Source organism: Limulus polyphemus, unplaced genomic scaffold (genome assembly GCF_000517525.1).
Source record: "Limulus polyphemus unplaced genomic scaffold, Limulus_polyphemus-2.1.2 Scaffold5866, whole genome shotgun sequence".
Taxonomy (NCBI): Eukaryota; Metazoa; Arthropoda; class Merostomata; order Xiphosura; family Limulidae; genus Limulus; species Limulus polyphemus.
Genome location: NW_013671476.1, coordinates 10,917 through 33,239, shown reverse-complemented (window position 1 = coordinate 33,239; position 22,323 = coordinate 10,917). Strand labels below are relative to the sequence as shown.

Sequence of the window (22,323 nt, the reverse complement as noted above, 5' to 3'; positions counted from 1 at the left end):
ATGAAGGAGAGCTACTATGTGTAGACTGTTTTCTGATTTAAGACACAAAGGATAGTTACTATGTGTGGACTGTTTTCTGACTTAACTTACATGAAGGAGAGCTACTATGTGTAGACTGTTTTCTGATTTAAGACACAAAGGATAGTTACTATGTGTGGACTATTTTCTGACTTAATTTACATGAAGGAGAGCTACTATGTGTAGACTGTTTTCTGATTTAAGACACAAAGGATAGTTACTATGTGTGGACTATTTTCTGACTTAATTTACATGAAGGAGAGCTACTATGTGTAGACTGTTTTCTCATTTAAGACACACAAAGGATAGTTACTACTTGTGGACTGTTATCTGATTTAAGATGTATGAATGAGAGCTACTGAATGTGAAGTGTTTTCTGATTTAAGACATATGAAGGATATCTTCTACATCTGGACTGTTTTCAGACTTAACACACACAAAGGATAGTTCCTACATGTAGACTGTTTTCAGATTTAAGACAAAGTACAGTTACTGCATGTAGATGGTTTTCTGATTTAAGACATATGAACGTGAGCTACTACATGTGGACTTTTTTCTCAGTTGAGACACACAAATGATAGCTGTTACATATGGACTATTTTCTGATTTAAGACACATGAAGGAGAGTTACTGTATGTGGACTGTTTTCTGATTATTACAACAGTGAATCAAAATTATGGTTAAACCAACTCTTACAAAAATAATCAATTTATCAAAATTGGGGTTTCCAAGACAACTCATCTCCATACAATGAAATACTATTTATCTTGCATGTCTGCCTATGACACTTGCATACCACTAGCCTGGTTCTAACTTCCACCTAAATTCATGTGTTTAGCATGAACTGAATTGGTGCATGATGAAGTCATCACGTGACAATAGCTCTCTACCAGTAGGTGGGCAACACAACCTCCATGTGTATTAACTTCCCCTATACAGTTGCACTCGTGATATCTTTATTCTATTCTTTGGCATTTCATTTGACAGATGTACAAAATTTCTCATTTTAGTTCAATTTGATGAGATTTGAATTTGTTAGTAAAACTTTGGTTTTCTTATTTTTGGCTTTTGTTTCAAAAGCTTTAATTCATTTCATGATTTCTCAAGTGATGATGACTTCTATTTATTCTTTGTGATTGAAGAAGTTACACAAACATGTTCTATTTCTACAATGGCTTCTGAAGGCTTATTAACTGTTGGAGACATTGCAAAACCCAGATATGATGCCATTCATGGAAATAATTTCTCAAATGGCCTTTAATTATAGTAATTGCAAGGCAAGAAGGGTAGGAGGCAATCTCATTAAAATTTAGAATAGGATCCAAAGGCAGTTTTAATAACATGCAATTTGTCCAAATACAAAATTAGTAAAAAAAAAAAACTTTATTTTTTTTTCTCAATGATATAATCAACCTTAGTACTCACAGTGAATTATGTTTTTACTTTACAATTCACACAACTGATCATCTACTACAACAATGAACTTTGACCCCATAAATCACCCATTATCTATCACAACAACAACAGCAAAGAAACATCAAAAGTAAATTAAACATAGCTTTTCCACATCCATGTAAATATTCAATAAACATTTAAAACAAAATAAAAACTATATTATTAAGTAAACACTTCCACATGTTTAAAAATATATTATTGCTCCACTAAAGCCAAAACATTACCATGTCTATACTGCCTAAAATGCCCTTGAAACAACATGGTTCCAACATCTTCTAGGTAGTAAAAAAAAAACCTAATGCTTCAGATGAGTCTTAATCAAAGTTTTATACAGGAATATACAATACATTATTGTTCTTAAGCTCAATATTCTTATAAATAAAACCAATAACTTGTTTGCTCTTTTTATATCTAAACATTCAAAAGCCTTTAGAGGTTTATAAATAATTACATCTAAATTCACAACACTAATGTTTCTCTTACACAAGGAGCAAGTTATTTTCACACAAAATGTATAACTTCATACTTAATTATTAAGTTAAAACTCATTTTCCATGGTCTAAAACTGTTAAGGTCCTTTTGAATAATAGGAGATTTTTCTAAAAAGTGAGCTGTTAAAGCTTTATTAAGATGGATAAAAGAACAGTTTAAAAAATTTAAGTTACACAACATTTCTTAAAGACTTAAGTTCACTGATGCTGCCAAGCAAACTTGGCAAAACACTGTATAACTTATTTTTAAACCTCATTCTTTTATCCCTTTTTAGCCATTTTAATAAAGTTTTAGGCCAAGATTTGTCATTTAATACATCTACATCCAGAATCAGCTCTTCTTAGCATCTCAGTATCATCAGTTAATTTTGTAACTTTACATATTATTAAACTCTCATTATCATTTCCTTTTGTGTATTAGTTGAATTTTTCACACATTTTGTTCAGTTACAGTTTATTAGATTTAAAAAAATTATTGACTAGATGTTGAATTTGTGCATTTACTATTTTCAATTTCAATCTGTCTAAAAGATCCAAAAAAAAAATACATTCACACAACAGACGTTTTAACACTAAAAATATATTTAATTAGCATCTGATGGTCTAATTTAATATAAGAAGCTCTAAATGAAAATTTTCTTTATTAGTTAAGATGTACAAAAAGTACTAGCTTTAATATCACTTTAATCTTGAGGAGAGCTATTAGTATATCATTATTACATTATAGACTTGCAAAGTGTCTTTTTAAACAAAAGGTAATACTAATAGTGACATTAAAACTTCACTCAGAAGGAGATGCATTTTTCTAAATTAAAACTTAATAAATTATATCTGTTAAGTACAAAAGTACCAAAAATATTCTTCCAGCATTAAATTAAAATCGTTGATAAATTATTAGCTTTCGAATAGCCCAAACTTCCGTTGTAAGATTGATTTGACAAAACTTATTTAAAGTTTATTAGTCTCACTTTCAGTGGAGTAAAACAAACTTTTTAAACTTGCAAGATGACTCTCTGGCATTACATCGAGAACGAAAGGCAGAGCTGGTTTCACTATTATTAGTAGTATTACTATTAACTTAAGTTAGTAGTATCGGTAAGAATTACATAAAATTTACAGTTTTTCATAAATTTACTCAGTTTAAGAAAACTTACCTTTTATTAAACACAGTATAGTTGTTAAATCGGTTTATTCTGTATTCCGTATAAGTTACAACGAAAAAGAAACACAGTAGATGGTTATAGAACAACTTTTATCCCTAAAATCCCCATTTATTCATACTATCTAGCTAACATTAGCTGACAAAACAACCGAAGCTACCAAATCGTTATTGCGCGTGCGTTGAGATTTCTGTTCCGTCAAACACGCCTGCATATCTTGCCATGTATGGTGTGACATATTTGCTACCGATGGCGTTTTACGGTGATTCTTTCAATTTTACACCTAAGTTAATGACAGTATGTTTCATTTATTTACACACTCTAGCACAAAGCTTATATACTTGTTTTACTAAAATATTTCCTCTAAAATCCTCATCATCAAACACGTTAGTCGAAAGTAAGTAAACCCAAAGCAGTAGATAGGTGGCGCAAGGTACACGGCTGGAAAATTCAAGAGTGGGAGAAAAGTAGAAACGTGGTGGCATGAACGACGGGGTTCCGTTCTCTTATGCAATTATAGGAGTAACTCAAAAATAGGCGTGATTTTATCAGTCTTGACAAGTATACATCCTCTTGTTCTTTATATATACCTAACGCAATATATATTTATATTAAATGCTAAAATGTACGGTTGAAATCTGTAATGAACAGTTCTGTCGTGTTTCTTAAGTGGAACAACGTTACGGTTTTCGAGATAAGACCTCCCCCCCCTCCCCCATCAACACAATGAGCTTGTTTTTTCACTTACTAACTCCACATATTAATTTACTTACAAATGGAACATTCTGTGTCAGTAAAGTAATTTTCTCTGTCAGTTACATCCTTGTCAGAGCAATAATTAATAACCTTAACATAACAGCAGTTTGGAGATATTCTTTTATATAAAAATCTTAAGATATGTTTATATTTTCTTTAGATTAAAGCTACCTCTACAACTAGGTGTGCGTCAACTAAAACCACACTTTGACTATCCAACCAGTTAATGAGTTCTATAACAATTATTTTGATGTCAGATTCCATATAAATGCAAATCACTAAGGAGGCGTTCAAATATAACTTAACCCTTGGGTGGGAGGGAGAGAGCTATCCTGAGCGTTACTGAATGTTACGAGGGGGGAGGAGTATCGTTAAGTATCACGTAAAAAAATTTTAACCAGCTTAAAACTCATATTTCAGAGGAGAAAGACATACTTCTATTCAATTCATATTGTGTTAATGGTCGTACAATATAACAGTTTTTTTATTGTACGTCACTTTTTTGCGTGTGGTTGGAACTTTGGAAAATGTTCGTTACAAATCAGCGTTTGTAATAAATTGGATTTATTTTATTTGTTATGGTTAAATTGGGACGGAACGACACTCCGCCTCTTGAGTAATCAATCCATCAGCGTTCCTGGTCTTCTGATTGGAAGAAAAATGTGCCAATCAGAGAGTGTATATTCTCTGTTGTACCACTCTCCTATTACAAAGTGGATCATACACACACACACACACAATAGTTTTACCTCTTTCAAAATCCTAATTTATCCATTCTTGATGAGCACAAAGCTGCACAATGGGCTATCTGTGCTCTTCTCACCATGGGTATCGAAACCCAATTTATAGCGTTGTAAGCCCTCAGATTTACTTCTGTGTCACTAGGGGGCAGCAGGGTGCGTTTTGCAAATTTGAAATGTTGTGTACGTGAACTATACAAAATAGTAATGTTCCCTATGTCTTGATTTTCGCTGTGTAATTATAATTTATTACATGGATTGAATTTCATATTACTGCATTAAGACACGCTTTAATTAATTCACAATGGTACAGGAGTTTATTCCGAGGAAGAAATTAACTATTGAAAAAAAAAATCATGCACACACAGAGTATATTCACATTTCAACATACATTAATTTTGTATTCATTAGACTGTATTGTATTATATGACATCAAATTACATATGCTCATTATATAAAATCTCGTGATGACTCAACGGTAAGTTCCTGAAGTTCAATGCTAAAATCTGAGTTTTGATTCCTGTGATGGACAAAGCGCAGATTGCCCAATATGTAGCTTTTAGCTAAAAAAAAAAAGAAGAGCAAATCAACTCATCATATAGACGGATGGTGCATTGCTAAAACTTTTCCGGTAGTTCTATTCTTTGCAGAAGAAGACTCTTATTTTAACTAATCAGGAGACTGCTTTACTATCACTCAAAGACCTTCTTCGTTATTTTACTCCTTATATCAATGAAAAAAAAAAGCCTATCCATAAGTGGTAGCAAAAATTCCCCGATGGCTTGGTGGTAAATGTGCAGATGACTTTTATTATTACTAACCATATTGTTACGACAGCGGAGATCATGTGACGTTAGTAACACGTCATGGACTTCTCGAACGTTACGTCCCTTCCTGAATGCTCGAGAGCCTACTAGATATGCGGTAGTCTTGTATATATAAGACGGTCAAGACGTGACGGCAACAATGTAATGCTGTGTAATTAAACTGCGGACAGAAAGAGAGAGAGTATTGTTGAGTCGAGCACGTGAGACGTTCGTTGTGAATTATAGCGCGACTGTGGAAATTAAGTGTATTGCAAAGTTGTATTCAAAAAGAATAAACCAGTTTTATTTAAGAAAGGACTTGTGTCGCTAAAGTTTCATCAGAAAGAATATTTTACGGAAAATTAACTAACGAACGGAGGCGTAACAATATTATACTTGTTGTTTGTTTTCGCTAAATTAATATATCATGTATTTGAAACATTAAGAAAAACACTATCAGAACTAATGGTGTTAATATCTGGTTGTGTTTGTTGCCCGTTTTACCCTATCACTATAAATTCTCCAAACTGTATTATTACCTTGAAACAGTAACATTTTACCTTCTGCTGACTAAAACAGAGGAACCGACTGATTTAAAATAAAGCACTGATCTACAATATTTTAAAACAAAGAACTCTCAACACTTCAGCTTTGCAGTTAAACTGTTAACGAAAAAGTGGATATAAATAAAATAAAAAAGGTAAATAGAACGTTAAAGCTGAAGGTTAATTTTTAACACTACAAGTCTTCATTCAAAAAGAACAAAAATCTATTTAAAAACCAACTATACATTCCATACCTCATCAGAAAATCTCATATGTATCTTAGCAAATCTCAATCTCAAAATAAAAACTATCGAAAATAAAGAAAACATAGTAATATACACAAACATTCTCTCCAGGCCCACGCGACTGAGGGCCTTTCTCAGGTCAACAGGGGTGTTATAGACCCCAAGGCATTACCCTGTTTACCACGAGAAACAATCACTTTCGTTATCTTCAATTTATCATATGCTACAGTCAGTGGCAGAACAAGCAGAATTTCATATGAATTAAGTCAAGGTTTAAATTTCGACTTTAGGAGGGCAGGGTTCAAGATGTTAAGCTGGAATGTTAATCAGTTACCTCCTTTAACTGTTTTTCGATATATTTCTTTAGTTTCTTATTGTACTGGGCACGTGATTGAAGATCGAGAAGTTATTTTTTTTTTGCTTTCCCTTCAACTGCTAAACTTTTCTGAATTATTTTATCTCATATGTACAACATTAACGTTATAATTTGAAAAATCGGCTTTATATATTGTTTTGGTTTCTAAAAATGCATTTTATATTCGTAGTTTAAACCCGGACAGTACGTTACTTTTCGGGATGTTTAGATTTCACTTCTAGAAAATTTGGATTCTCCAAACGGTTAAGGAAAGCCTCAGTTATTAGAATTGTTTACGAGAATCCAGAATCACTGAGTTTTATTTAAACATAATAATATATAGTAATTGTTTTGTAAATCTGACGGAAAACTTGAAATATTTAAAATATAAACCAGGAACCATTCAGGTATAATTTGTGTGATTTTAATTAACGGAATAGAAATAAAAATTGGATATAAGATGGAAATTTTGTTAAGAACTCCAGAAAATAGAGAGAACCACCAGCCTACCTATCTTTTGAGATACTTATTTAAAGAAGATTGAAGTGGGCATTGTCCCTCCCGGAAGGACAGCGGTAAGTATACGAACTTACAACTCTAAAATACGAGGTTCGATTAACCGCAGTGGACACAGCAGATAACCCTATATGGCTTTGCTCTGAGAACAAAGAAAGAAGTGGACAAAATAAGAAACAAATTCTGCAGAAAACTCTTAAGAAAGAATTTTTCTAGAAAATGATAGTAATAATGAACTTAGTATGAATAATAAAGAGTTTGAATGTTTCTAATCATAGATTGGTTCAATGTTAAACATTATATTACTCAAGTATAAATTTATAGTAGAGACGGCTGGTATGGGTATTAAAAACTTTAAAATAAAGCACAAGAACAACGTTTCGACCTTCTTAGGTCATCTTCAGGTTAACAAAGACAGTTTGAAGCTGACCGTTACTGGGCATATGTCTTAGGGAGGAAAGTATGTTATCAAAATATTTTTTTTTTCAGTGTACCAACATACACTTCTCATTCGAACTAACGTCTTTGCGAATTTTTAAAATATACGTTTATATTAAAGCATTAAAACGCTCGTAGTTGAAACTTATTTCGGGATAGAGTAAGTTGTCAAAAGGCGAAACTCTGAACTAAAAATAACATAGAATATTCATAAGATCATTGATACCCAAACATCTTTTACAGTTACTCAGATAAAATAAATGGTTGAGTGATCGAGCTTTATAAAAACGATTCGCCCCCCAGTGTCACAGCGGTATGTCTGCGGACTTACAACGCTAGAATCCGGGTTTCGATACCCGTGGTGGGCAGAGCACAGATAGCCCTTGTGTAGCTTTGTGCATAATTAAAAACAAACAAACAAATAATAAAAACGATTTGCTTAAGTAATGCAATGTTATACTGCTGCAGGTACGAAACGTAGTGCCATGAGAGAAAAACAGGTTAAGCATCTTTATATTAAGTTCTCAATGAATTCCTGCCCATTCGACGGTACAATGCCGCCAATAGGAAACATATGAGTGAATATATCTATTAGAGCTCTTTCAGGAGGAATACTATTCATATAGCAACAACAAAACAAGGAGGTATAAAACCCGGGGAAAACCGATTTCGAAAACAACTGCCTATAGCATAGTGAATAGCATATACAAGGATATATCATCCCAGTCATATGAACATGTAAAATTACCGAAACAGAATCCCACCACACTCACGATTTCCTTTACTGTTTTCAAAGTTCACAGGATGGTTGCCCAGGAATATCACCCTTTACTCAGAAAGTTATTGCTAACAAGTTACACAAATCTTAATCAACCGTGAATAAGATATAACACTTTGCAAAGGAGAAATAGTATTTTGTTACAACAATGGATGAGGCTTGGGTGTACATGAACAACTGCAGCAAGAAACAGGCGGTTTACTACAATCCACGAGGTGATAAGGACTTTCTCAAACGGTACAGACAACTCACCAAGTTTAAGGGGAGCTTTATGATTGCCACATCTTTCTCGTGTAATTTGAAATTCAAACTCCGACACAATAAAGCATTGTAATAAAATAATGTGATGGTGAATCTTACTATTCGATTAGAGTAACCCAAGAGTTGGCGGTGGGTAGTGTTCATTAGCTGCCTTCCTTTTTTTTGCCTATCACTTATAAATTAGAGACAGCTAGCGCAGATAGCCCTTGAGTAGTTTTGGGCGAAATTCAACAAACAAACAAACGGTTGACTTGTATACTACTTGCTGATTTTTAGCATCTGATTTGCTTAAACGTGCATGTGTACATAAGAGGTCATGTAAAAGGTTTATCAAGATGTATAGCCTGATATTGACTTGCCATCCTTTGCAAAAGCCAACTGTTATAATGGAAATTGCAGTGTTGAGTAATAATGCGGAATCCTGGCCATCAGAAGGAGCACGATGGGTGCATGAAATTTGAATAGGTCCAAGTTCAATACGAATCTTTAAAACATCGTTCTTATAAAGTGTGATTAATCCTCCGTCTGATATTAACCATAAAGTATTTATTAAACAGTTATGATAATAAGTTTAAAAACCATTATAGAAATTTCTGTTACGACAATAATAATTGATACATTGTAGGGTATTAGCTCTCTTTTATATTAAAAAAAAAAGCTTTATCTTGTAACAGAGTTCCGAATACTTCTGTAAACAAATTTCAAGAAATAACACGGAAGTGATTGAATTGTTGGCCTAGATATACTTTGGCAGCATTGTGTATTTTTTTTTCTGCCATTTCTGCATACAACTTCTCTTTAGGAAATAATAAATCGGTATGATGTGACGACCAGTAACTCTGTAGAAGAAAAAAGGGAAGCCTTAAACTAGAAAAGTTTTGACCCATTTTTGGGTACATTACATTGGTTTTGTTTTGTAGTTAACAGGGGCCTTGGCAGTAAAGTAAACGAGGTAAAAACCTAAGTTGATAAAATAGTTTATATAAACCGCAAAGATTATTGGTTGTTTTGTAATCATGTTGATGTCTTGAAAAACGGTTTTAAAAATTAAATTAAATAGCTATGTATATTTTTTAAGTTTGAAAAAGAAATGATCTGAAACAGACTTAAATGTGTTCGGGGAACTTTTGAATTACATTCTTTGGGTAGTACACAGTTCTAAGAAGAACAGACATCAAAATATTTAATTTAATAATCTTTTCTTTCCATAAAAGATTATCTTGGCACACTATATATATGTATATATATAAAGAACTATATATATGTATATATATAAAGAAAGTTATATATATATTTACACTGTTATCTTAACGTTATATTTATTTAAAATGAAAAAACAAGAAAACATTATTCATATGCATGGCCAATGATGAAACTAAAGAAACCACAAAACTAATTTCTGAGTGCATTGAAAACTGTTAACTTTGTTGTCAGGAATTTTTCCAGATAATCTCGTTTCTTTGTTTCTGTGATACGAAGGTTTACTTGAAATAAAAATACATGTTTCCATTTTAATCATCATCATCATAATATATTATTATTTTATCATTGCCAGATGGCACCACATTCACATTGACATCCATATTTTGTTTTCCTGGTGTTGGGGTGTGACAAACATTTTGCTTTTACATGAAATTTGTGAAGTAAGTAAAATTGTTATGTTATATTTGTAAGTATAGTGACCGTATTGACAAAATATATTCGTTAAAACGTTAAAGTTTCATATACAATTTCTTAATATTTCTTGGTAACTAGATGGTGATTAATTATAAAAAATATCAGAAGTATAATAAGTTAATATAACACTAAACAGTAATACTACTAACAGTACGTACTCAGTAAAAACTAAAATTTTTGCTATTAGTAGTATTACTTAGTACGGGTAAGTCCAGAGATTGGAAGTGGCGTGATATCGAATTCTTGCACTGTTACAGCACTCGTGATACGCACGAATGATTTATATCAAAATACAAATTATAAAGTAAAATAAGCAATTGAGTACGTATTTGTAAATTGTAGGTTTTAATTTAAGTGTTACGATATAATATTAATAATGACAGGAACTGAGGTATAATAAACATATAAACTTTAGAAAATACATAATCGGTTTTCCCTACACAACATATGAAAGTATGTGACTAGTAAACACAATGTGACAGTATTCAATTTAATATAATGCTCTAGTTGAAACATACAATAAGTTTGCTTGATTTATTGGACAACAACTTTTACTGTATTAACAAAGTTTCATTAGTATCGTAGCTGATCTTAAACTGTAAGTTGCTCCATTCTTCTTGCATTGTTAAATAGCATTAATGCACCATCTAGCCAGAATATAATACAAGTTTCATACAGTCTGCAGATTAGAGTTGTATATGAACAATTAAAACAAAAACATTGATATGTATCAGTGTTGATAAAACTTTTAATAGTTTTTATCCATATATCGGAAAACGTTTCATTCCATACTTTCATAACATAAGCTTCTGTATTATGATGTTATCAAAACAGTGAATTGTATGTTAAGGAAACATTTTATTAGTTATGCTGTATTTTAAAATTTAATAAAATAATAGTTGTTATTGTTTTCAGAAGTCCTTTTATTTATGAATTTTATATCACATGGATGGAGAAATGACAGAAGACCAGAAAGCTTCCAAAAAAGAAAAAGACAGTCCAGTTAAGTATGTGAAACTGAATGTTGGAGGATCTCCCTTCTACACAACAAGGAGTACGCTCACCAAACGTGCATGTTTATTACGTGACATGTTCAGCGAGGAGGGGGATGTTTTCACAGATCCTCAAGGTAAGTGTGGATTAGTTCTCAATGTAACATACTGTTCTGTTAAGAGGTGTTTTTTTCAATGAATTACTTTCTCAGTTTGTATCTTGTGCTTCAGGATGGGTGATGATTGACAGATGTGGCAAACATTTTGGAACAGTGTTAGCATTCTTGCAAGATGGGTCTGTTTCTTTACCGGAAAGTCTACAGGAGGTGTCAGAGTTGTTGGCTGAAGCCAGGTATTATCACCTGCCAGGACTGATTGAACAGTGTGAGCTAGCACTGCAGAGGCAAGCATTGGTCGAAGAATCTACTTGTAGGATTCCCCTGATAACATCCACCAGAGAAGAGCAACAGCTTGTCACTCAATCCACAAAGGTATTGAGACTGTTGAGATTTAAAACTCATTACCAATTAATATATAAAACTCCCATTAGTCTTCTTTCATCTAATCTTCTCATCTTGCATTTTTTTGGGATCATTGACTGTTACAAAAATAAACATTAAGTGTCAGTGCTTGGGGGTGGGTTATTGAGAAAGTTATTATTTGTTGAGTCACTTCAGAATTGTTTGCATCTGAGCCTTTAAAGATTTGAGCTAAACTCATAGCTCATTAGTAGTTCAAAGTTTCTTTCTCTAACCTTCTTTTTTATCTCTTAAGTTTCTGTGCTGTTAGATATTAATTAGGTGCAGAGATAAAATTAATACTTTCCAATTTAGAACTCTTATTACATTTTTTGTTGTCCAGCAATATGGAAAGGCTCTGGATAACCCCAAACTGATTGTAATAGAAGAAAGAGTAGATTAAGTAGGTTTAAGAGCAGGGTTCTGATATAATCTGTTTCTGAAAGGTGTGATATATTCCACACGAAACTGATTATTTAATAGCTTATGTCTACAGAAGAGAAAAGCACCGTAGAGTAGGGAATACTTAAAATCTGAGCCTATATGATTCAAATAGGTCAAGTTAAAGTTGGTTAATATTGGTAATAAATTGTTTTACAATAATAATAATAAAAAAAAGAAGCCTTAAGCCTAATAATTATGTTACCATCCATAATGGTAGATCTACACTCTGAATATGTGATTGTGAACATGTTTGCATGTATTCAGAAAGTCATAGTGAACTACCTGTTTCAGAAAGGCTTATTTGTACTTATTTTCTGGGAATATATTCCCTTTGTTGAGTTTTATGTGGGACTTATAAACTGAATAATTTTCCTCGTTTGTTATTGCAATTGTCGTAAACAGTATCAACACTTTTCTTATATATATTAAAAGTTTATCAGGTGTTGTTTGATCTGCAACTCAAAACTTCGATCATTGTAGCTTTTTTTTTAATAGACTATTTACTGGATTTGGATCTTAAAATGGAATATCTGGTAACTAATCTTTTTTTTTCTTTTCAGCCTGTCATTAAATTACTGATCAACAGACATAACAACAAATATTCTTATACAAGGTAAGGCTAGTAAAAATAGTTGTTAAAAAGAGAGTTGAATATTACAAGCTCAAAAGAGAACTTGTACATTTGTACTATAAGAAATAGTATCACGTGATTATTACACGCCAACACACACATTAAAATGTGTATTTTGTACTTGTAAATACGCACAGTGTACTTTTCAATTCAAGTTGTCCTCGAAAGGTTTATTAGAGTTGAGCAGAGCATATAACAAAACTTAGTTTAGGCTTTTTGAGAATTATTCTAGTTTCTCAAACAAGTAGTAACTATCCCTGTTTTTAATTGTACTTTTTTCTAAGTCTGATATAGAGGTATCTTTACAAACAAGTGTGAAAATGATGGCAGTAATGGAGTCTCACACCTTGAGAGTTTAAGAAGCAAAAATAATAAATTCCTCAAAAACAAAGGATGTTTAATTTTTACTTGGAAGTGGGTTTGCAGGGACAGCCTGGAGAGACCAGATTGTCCAGTTTTATCCGTATGTTAACAACTTCATAAAGGAGCTAGAATATACAGGGTGACCCAACGAGAGATACCTCACTGATTTATTATGGGAAGAATATAATACACTAAAGTTTTTGAACAACCATATTTCATTTTGTTTTTAGATGAAATATGATAAGATGATTCCCTGTTTAATGCTGGAGAAAAGGAAGAATTTGGGGACTTGGATAGAAGTTTATGGTTCAGTTGCATACATGCAGTGTTTGTTTCAAGAGACATTTAGATGTTTCTTCCCTTCAGTGTAAAACTATTCACAGATTACATAAAACATTCAGTGAAACCAGATCTGTTTGAACAGCATCTAGTAAATCTGAACATCCTGTATGCTCTGAGTACAGGATGTCCTGCTGAACAGCCACCAGAAATCCATCCAAAGATGAGCAACTCTGGAAGTGTACATATCCTATGGGACTGTGCCCTGGATCTGTCATGATGATCTGAACATGAGAGCTTACAATATTCAGATTCTGCATTAACTTAAGAACAGATTTTTTAAAATGAGTGCAAGCATCACAAGATATTATTGCCACATTAGGATTTGAAAAGATAGAGTCACCGTTGTTCTTTTCGGATGAGCCAACATTTCAACTGTATGGTTGTGGCAGCAAACGTAACTTTGTGATATGGGAACACAGTAACAAGTTCATGAGTGTGAGCATACATGGGACTCTCCCAAAATTAACGTGTGGTGTGCATTGTCTTGTGAACATTTGTGTGTGTGTGGGGGGGGGCATTCTTTTTCCCAACTGATACTGTCAGTAGTGAGGAATACTTGACACTGTTGCAGGAGTTTTTTATTCCAATTCTATCTCAACTTAGGATACCTAACCATGAGGTTCATTTCCAGGAGGATGGTGATCCATGAATGATTATCTGACATGTTTCCATGCTTCATAGGCAGAAATGGCCCAATGAAGTGTGTTCCTCGTTCACCAGATTTAATCCCACTGACTTGTTTCTGAAGGGTTACATTAAAAACAGAGTGGATGTCAAAAAACCTGGACAGTCAATGAACTCACAGACAGAATTATTCACTGCTGCAGGCAGATAACTCCTGAGATCATGAGGAGAGGGTATCCTGAAACATTTACCGGAGTTGAGAAGTGCAATGAAGTTGCTGAAAGACATGGGGAAGCTTAAAACTGACATTGTTACAAGCCAGGTGTTCTATTTCAGTAATGTTTATTTGTTTCATTAGTGTATTATAGTCCTTCCATAAGAAATCAGTGCAATGTCTCTAGTTGGATTACGCTGTGTATCATAACTTAAAACCTTTCAAATGAAATGTTCTTGGAAATTTTTATTGTATTTTCCATACATTGTAAAAATCTAATAAAAATGTTTATTCTAACGAAACTAAAGCAAAGACATTTTATTAATTATTTTTGCTTTTATAAAAGTTTGAGGACATAACCTTAATTTGGGCCTTTATAAACATTCTACAGGTCGTACGGAATTGGTCCTAATTTTGCATGTTATGCTTTACCGTCCGTAAACTGTGAAGTCTGTGTGTGATTAGTATGTAAATATATTCAGCAGAAGATTAGGGTCAGTTTATGTATTCATTACTTTTTTGAAGAAAAATAGAGGTACACTTTGTTGCATAAAATTTGTAAAGTGGTTTACTTTATAATTGAATTATGCACTATGACGTATGACCACATTAAAATTCATGCAGCACAATCTTTGGATCACTAAACCAGAATCTTTGACAAGTTCACTGTACTGTGTAGTGGTCTGTCGAGGGCTCTGGAATATGGGCTGAAAACTTGTAATAAGTAAAAGGTTTACACGTGGCGAAATTCCTAGTATATCATTTAAATCAAATACAGGTTTTCTCAGATTTCTCCAAATTTGCATGTAATATTTTCTTTCTTGAACTTGTTCTAGGCCTTTACAAGATATGTCTGTTTTTTTTTGTTTTTAATTTCACCATTTAAGAAACAAAACAACCTATTTAGTGCAGTAATACCAGGTATGAGAATGGAATACTTTTAGTGAGAATAAATGGAATTTCATAAACATAAGTTTATTTTTGGCTTTTTAAAAACACAAATGTATGATACTTACAGAAACGAGATACCATAAACATTTTAATTCAAAGAATAGGGATTCTTAATAAATTATATTTGTTGAGCATGAAAGTTCGCTTATAATTCTCATCTTCCAGTATGTCAGATGGTAATCTTCTCAAGAATCTGGAGTTTTTTGATGAACTCTCACTGAAATTCAGCAGATGGGCACTCTTTGTTAAAGATGTGCTGGGCAGTGGGGAAATCTGTCAGTGGTCGTTCTATGAACACGGTGGTAAGATGGCTAGCCAGTTGTGTTGTACGTCAGTAGTGTATGCTAATGGGAAGAAGCACACGAAGGTGAGTATTTAGCTGAACAACATGTATTAGTTCAGGATATTATTAACGAACATAGTTGAACTAAAATCTACAAATGCACACGTAGTTTAGCGATGAAAAAACCTGAGAGAGGTAAGATACAGTTGGAACTGCTAGTGGGTAAATGGATATGATATTTTATGCAGTACTTATACCTTGATCTATTTTGACTTATCTGTCTAAGTTACACCAAAGTTCTGCTGTATTTTTTATGTTATGCAGTACTTATACCTTGATCTATTTTGACTTATCTGTCTAAGTTACACCAAAGTTTTGCTGTATTTTTTATGTATTTGTTGCAGATTTTACCCAAAATAATTCATTTGGTCAAATTTACAGGTTATCTTGAGGTCAGGGGAAGGTCGAAAGGACTTCGCTGCGTATTTTTCTCCTTATATTTAAGCACTGTAGCTTATGTAAACTCGGGTTTTGATGTAGGCTCGTAGAGTGGGTAATATATGTTTATTAAAATGTAAAAGCAAATTTTTTTCTTTCATGTAATTGTGTTTTGGTCACAGGTTTTGCAGCTGTTAAAGAAACTTCACTGATACAACATCAAAACTGTCTTGAAAACAAACAGTGCACCTTAGAACGTGCTAATTAGTGTGAAAAATTAAAAAGAAGAAATAGTCTCATAATAGTTCATCATCATCGTCATCTCACATGACAGGAATGTAGGTTGTTTAGACCAGGGGATCACAGTAATTAAGAATATCTGCGTGATACTTCATACAACACATTTTCTTTGGGCTGAAGTGCACCGAGGAGATGTATTAGAACAAAAGAACATCATACTGATACAATATTGTGCAATAACAAAACATCTGTTGTAGTTGAACATGGATGTTGAATTGTGTAGGAAGACTCTGAAATTCTTGGACAAAACAATGATATTTCATTTGCTTTCAGAGTTAAAATTTACAATCAACGTTGTGAGTGAAATAAGTAGAAATTCTACTCTTATGTCATGAACACTTGTTTGTTGTAAAGACAATACGAGCCATGCATGTCGTACTTGAAGGACTTGCAAAGTATATATCTGTAAGGGCTAATGCCGCGTAAAACATCTGTTTGCTTTAGTAAGATGTTTGATAGACAAAAACCTTGTGATCACTTCATTGTGTTGCACAAGATAAACACGTGAATATAGTTATGAATGTTTGAATTTTTGGTATTGCATAAAGTAATAAATGTAGAAGTAATTAGAGAGGTAAAAGCAAGAAAAATTTTATTTGGAATAGATTGTGCAGTAGTTTTGAACTTTAATGACTAATGCTCCTTTTTACTAATTACAAATTAAAAGTTTACCTGTTTATACACACTGTTTAGACATTAAACAGTTTAGCTGTTTATACACATTGTTTAGACATTAAACAGTTTACCTGTTTATATACACCAGTTAGACATTAAACAGCTTTCCTGCTTTAACACATCGTTTAGACATTAAACAGCTTTCCTGCTTTAACACATCGTTTAGACATTAAATAGTTTACCTCTTTTTACACATTGTTTTAACATTAAACAATTTACTTGTTTTAACAAGCAGTTTAGACATAAAACAGTACCTGTTTATACACTGGTTACACATTAAACAGCTTACCTGCTTTAACACATCGTTTAGACATTAAATAGTTTACCTCTTTTTACACATTGTTTTAACATTAAACAATTTACCTGTTTTAACAAGCAGTTTAGACATTAAACAGTACCTGTTTATACACTGGTTACACATTAAACAGCTTATCTGCTTTAACACATTATTTAGACATTAAACAGTTTACCTGTTTATGCACACTGTTTAGACATTAAACATTTACCTGTTTTTACTCATTGTTTAGACATTAAACAGTTTACCTGTTTTACACAATGTTTAGACATTAAACAGTGGACTTGTTTTTACACACTATTTAGACATTAAACAGTTTTCATGTTTATGCACACTGTTTAGACATTAAACATCTACCTGTTTTTACTCATTGTTTAGACAGTAAACAGTTTACCTGTTTTACACAATGTTTAGACATTAAACAGTTTACTGTTTTTACACACTATTTAGACATTAAACAGTTTTCCTGTGTAGACATATTGTTTAGACATTAAACAGTTTACCTGTTTTAACAAGCAGTTTAGACATTTAACAGTTTACCTCTTTTTAAACACTGTTTAGATATTAAACAGTTTACCTATTTTTACACACTCTTTAGACATTAAACAGTTTACCTCTTTTTACATATTGTTTGAAATTAAACAGTTTACCTGTTTTAACAAGCAGTTTACACATTTAACAGTTTACCAATTTTTACACACTCTTTAGACATTAAACAGTTTACCTGTTTATACACATTGTTTAGACATTTAACAGTTTACCAATTTTTACACACTCTTTAGACATTAAACAGTTTACCTGTTTATACACATTGTTTAGACATTAAACAGTTTACCTGTTTTAACAAGCAGTTTAGACATTTAACAGTTTACCAATTTTTACACACTCTTTAGACATTAAACAGTTTACCTGTTTATACACATTGTTTAGACATTAAACATCATTTTATACATCACTAAAGTGCAAGTGTTTGAAATTTGAGAAAGGCTATGATCCACTTTTCAGTTGGTTTTATTTATTCATCTGAGTTTTCAACCATAAACAGTGTTACTTACTTAAATCTTAAAGAACGTTTTAACCTGGTAAATAACAGAAAATCTCTTAAAACAGTGCTTCATTGAAGAGATCAAGTTCTGTAAGAGCATGGTTAAATTTCTGTTTTGTAGTTACGTTAATTTTCAGATGGATGTTTGGTACCATTTGATAAAACATATCAACAACTATGGCATGATAAGCAAGCAAATGTATGTGTGAATAGGTCATAATCTATTCTTATTGGCAGAAAAAAAATGGAAACATTAAGAAAGCTATTTTAGTTATATATTTTGATTAGTTAAAACTGAACTTGTAACTTGAAGTTACTTAAAACATGTAATGTAGACTAAGATCAAAGGGAATCCATTCCAGGAGTACTGATAATTTGTTTTTATGTCCAATATGCACACTGACAGACAGTGCTGTTTCTTACACAGATTGGTTAATTTTTTACTTACTTAAGACTATAACTGATTTGTGTAAAATAAAACTGTAAAATAAGTATCTATCTATCTTTTCATTTATCAGTTTAAATGTAAGCAACCTTTTTTATTACTAGACTGCATGTCAAAATATGAACAATTTCTATTGTTTGTAATTTATTCTTACCATATTGATATGTAAATGAAATCTTCCTGTTTAAGAAAAAACAAAACAAATCTGTGAATTCCAGGTTACGTTTGACCAGTCCAGGATTTACACAGATGTGTGTGTCCTACTGCTGCGAGAAAATCCAGCTGACCAGGAAGTTCACCAGGCTACTGGTTTCAAAGCACCGACAGTCTCGACCACAGTGACTAGTGAAGAGGAGGATGAACATCCTTCTAATAGAGAGGGGAGAGAGTCAGGTCACCTAAGAAGAATGTACAGTACACGACAAACTTCATGAAAATTATAGAGAAAAGAGTAGTTAGTTATAATGGAAGGGTTGTTGAATGGTTCATATTCTGATTGCATAATGCCACTATTTGCAAAATAATGAAAGGTTTAAAAAACGAAATCCACCTCTGTATTTTAGTTGTGTTTCAATATTCATAAGCCTTTTCTTTTTTTTGCAAGAATTGAAAATATCTCCCTCTCTCATATGTGACTATTAAGTACATCAGAGATAGATTTTGTTCCACATTATTTATATTGATTTTTTTAAACAATATTTATATGTTAATAAACTTTTGAAGTCATGGAAGTGGATTTTACAAATTCTAATATGAATGTATTACTTTGTGAATTAAATGAAACTTGGTATTAAATTGGTCATAACTGACAGAAAGACTTGAAATTTTTGTGTAAGCTGAATTTCACTTGTTAGCCTTAAAAGTATGCTGATACTTTTTATATATACATTTAAAATATAAAATTCTAGTTTTATTTTCATATCTTTAAGTGCTACACATTGTTGTCAGCTTTCATTTTTTCAGTATCAGGAAGAGTATTGTATAAAAATGTATTTATAATTCCTCAACTTTACTACAGTATAATTATTTACCCAGCTGTAATTATAAATAAATAAAATGATCATTGACTCCTGAGAATCTTACAATAAGACTACTTGTAAAACATTCTATGTAGTTCATGGTTGTTTTATTTATTTGTAATTATGTGTACTTATGGTCCAGTCAGCATTAAGTAAATTAAAAAATTTAAATATATTTATTCTTCCATTAATGATTGAAAGGTAAACTTGAAGCTTCATTTAATACTTCAGATGAAGCATTTTGCTGGGACAATTTACCATTTTTTATTCAAGATGAAATACACTTAATAAAAATACTAAAAAATAAGTATTTTTTTCAGATATTACTCGCATGTGCAAGTAATTATAATTTCATTTGTAATAAAAAGATCCAATAACCTGATTGTTTTCAAAACGTTGAAACTTTAATTATTACTGAATAATCTGATTATTTTCAGTTAGATAAATCTCTAATTATAATCCAATAATCTGATTACTTTAAGAAAGATAAACCTTTAATTATATCTGAAGAATCTGATTATTTTCAGAAACATAAAACTTTAATTATAACTGAATAATCTGATTATTTTCCGAAAGATAAATCTCTAATTCTAATCCAATAATCTGATCACTTTAAGAAAGATAAACCTTTAATTATAATCCATCAATCTGATTACTTTAAGAAAGATTCTCTGATAAATCTCTAACTACAACCCAGTAACCTGAGTGCTTTCAGAAATACTTCCATAACTGTTAAACCTTTTAACTACAACCTAATAACCTGATTGCTTTCAGAAAAATAAACCTTTAATTATAACCCAATAACCTAAGTGCTTTCAGAATAATTTCTGTCTCTGATAAATCTAACTACAAATTAAGTATTTTTGTCTTTCTGTACCCTTTATTAAAGATACATAGAAATGTTTTATGAAAGTAAGAAATAAAGTAATTAATTTTTTTAATTTCATATAATTGCTTCTTTCTGAATTATAATGTACTGTAGGTTAACTCAGTTGTATATAAAGATTTTTTGCATTAGTTTATTTTTTCAAAGTCTTTTTTTGTCTTTGTTGTGGAATATTCAGTTTAGTTAAATCTTAATGTAAAAAAATATCTATAGCTAAATAAGATAGAATATGCTATTGGTTAATGATATTAAACAGTTTAACAGTTACTGTTTATTAGTTTCTTGACTTTGCAAAGACCACAGATTAAACACATGGTCACTAATTTTATTAATCTTTCTTTATTGATGAAAGTTATTTTAGTAAAAATCTTGGGTAGTTAATGTCCTATTTCAGACCATGTTTGGAAGTGCTGGGAGGGAGATCCAGTGGATTCAGACCTTAATCATATGGTAAAATCCTTCCCTTTTATGTAAAGTAGGGAAGTATTTGTTCAAATTATTGTCTTATGAATAGGAATAATTAAAATATGTTTCTGATTTTTCCAGAGGAAACCAGTTTATTAACGCATAAAATAAAACAAATAATAATGGGATGAGATATTTTGTCTGCATCCCGTAGTGAAGACTTAAGTACTTAAGTTTCATTATTATTAAATTGTACATTTAGACAGTTGGGTTTATTGTAGAAAAATTATCACTTTCAATTTTCTGGTCATTCTAATTTTTTTTTATAAAACTGGAAGAAAAACTTTAAAAATCATCCTTATTTTTTCTAATATAGATCGTATCCAACTCTATCATATCAAATTTTTTGATATTGTATTACAAATTGTATTTTACCCTTGCTGAAGGAACTTAATAACTATATTCACATGCAGAGCATTGATTTTAATAAAGAATAATGTATACCAATAAAAAATTTGATTAACTGCAGTAGCAACTATTTAAATAAGTAAGTTTTATATTGTTTTAATGTTCATACTAAAAAATTAATGTAAGCCCAAAATATACATTTATAATATTTGTTTTCTAGAAAGTCCACCTAGTGGTAAGTCTATTTTTATTTCTTGTTATAGGTGATGACAAAACTAATGTCAGTAAGTTTGTTAGGGGTTTTTAAATATTGTAATATAGTTAGTAGCTTGTCATAATTATTATTATTTTCCTACAGCATTAAGAAGTTGAAAAATAACAATTATATTTTCCAACACAGTTGATTTCTATTTCTTAAACTTTTTTTTTTTTATGTTAGCGTTATGAGGAAGAGCTGGAAATCTTATGGGTTGATAAAACCTTATATTTTAATGTGGTAATTCAGCCTGTAAAGAATTGTATTATTTAAATTAATTGTTTACTTAAATCATTCCAGTTTTATTTATGATAATTATTTTTCAATTAATGGGCTGCTGAAGACTGAAATTTTCCATTAGAATGTACAAGTAAATGCAATGCGTCTAGCTTTAAGAAAATCAAAGCAGCAATTTTTTTTGTTATTGCCAAAATGTCTGCTTGAAAAATATGGTTTAAATGTATTTGAGCTCGATTGAAGTGATAGGCACCCAAAGTTAACTGTAAATTTTTTTGTAATTTGTAAACTTTTTTACAAAAACCTCTTTC

At 31.5% G+C, this 22,323-nt stretch overlaps 2 protein-coding genes across 3 annotated transcripts in view; one reads left to right on the top strand and one right to left on the bottom strand.

Annotated features, from left to right (window-relative positions):
* The window catches only part of LOC106473081 (coronin-1B-like), a gene marked incomplete at its 3' end in the record, with an annotated part of 27,540 nt that extends 24,010 nt beyond the window's left edge, over positions 1-3,530 (bottom strand). Inside the window, exon 1 of the mRNA XM_013933758.2 lies at positions 3,119-3,530. The remainder of the gene's footprint in view (positions 1-3,118) is intronic.
* A 6,605-nt stretch (positions 3,531-10,135) lies between these two features.
* Positions 10,136-22,317, top strand: LOC106473082 (BTB/POZ domain-containing adapter for CUL3-mediated RhoA degradation protein 1-like). Of its 2 annotated transcripts, XM_013933760.2 has the most exons (6): positions 10,136-10,207; positions 11,157-11,370; positions 11,465-11,724; positions 12,756-12,808; positions 15,486-15,687; positions 19,020-22,317. In XM_013933760.2, the coding sequence occupies exons 2-6, from the start codon at positions 11,187-11,189 to the stop codon at positions 19,233-19,235; spliced, it is 915 nt and encodes a 304-aa protein (XP_013789214.1). In that variant the 5' UTR covers positions 10,136-10,207; positions 11,157-11,186; the 3' UTR covers positions 19,236-22,317. The 2 variants fall into 2 exon arrangements, with proteins under 2 accessions (XP_013789214.1, XP_013789217.1); XM_013933763.2 differs by lacking the exon at positions 10,136-10,207 and having other exon boundaries at positions 11,285-11,370; positions 11,446-11,724.
* Positions 22,318-22,323: the final 6 nt, after the last annotated feature.

Excerpts from the sequence above, each read along its gene's own strand:
- LOC106473082 (XM_013933760.2), top strand. The coding sequence starts at position 11,187 with ATGGATGGAGAAATGACAGAAGACCAGAAAGCTTCCAAAAAAGAAAAA. Across the intron at positions 11,371-11,464 it reads TGTTTTCACAGATCCTCAAG|GATGGGTGATGATTGACAGA; the intron begins GTAAGTGTGGAT and ends CTTGTGCTTCAG. Across the intron at positions 15,688-19,019 it reads ATGGGAAGAAGCACACGAAG|GTTACGTTTGACCAGTCCAG; the intron begins GTGAGTATTTAG and ends TGTGAATTCCAG.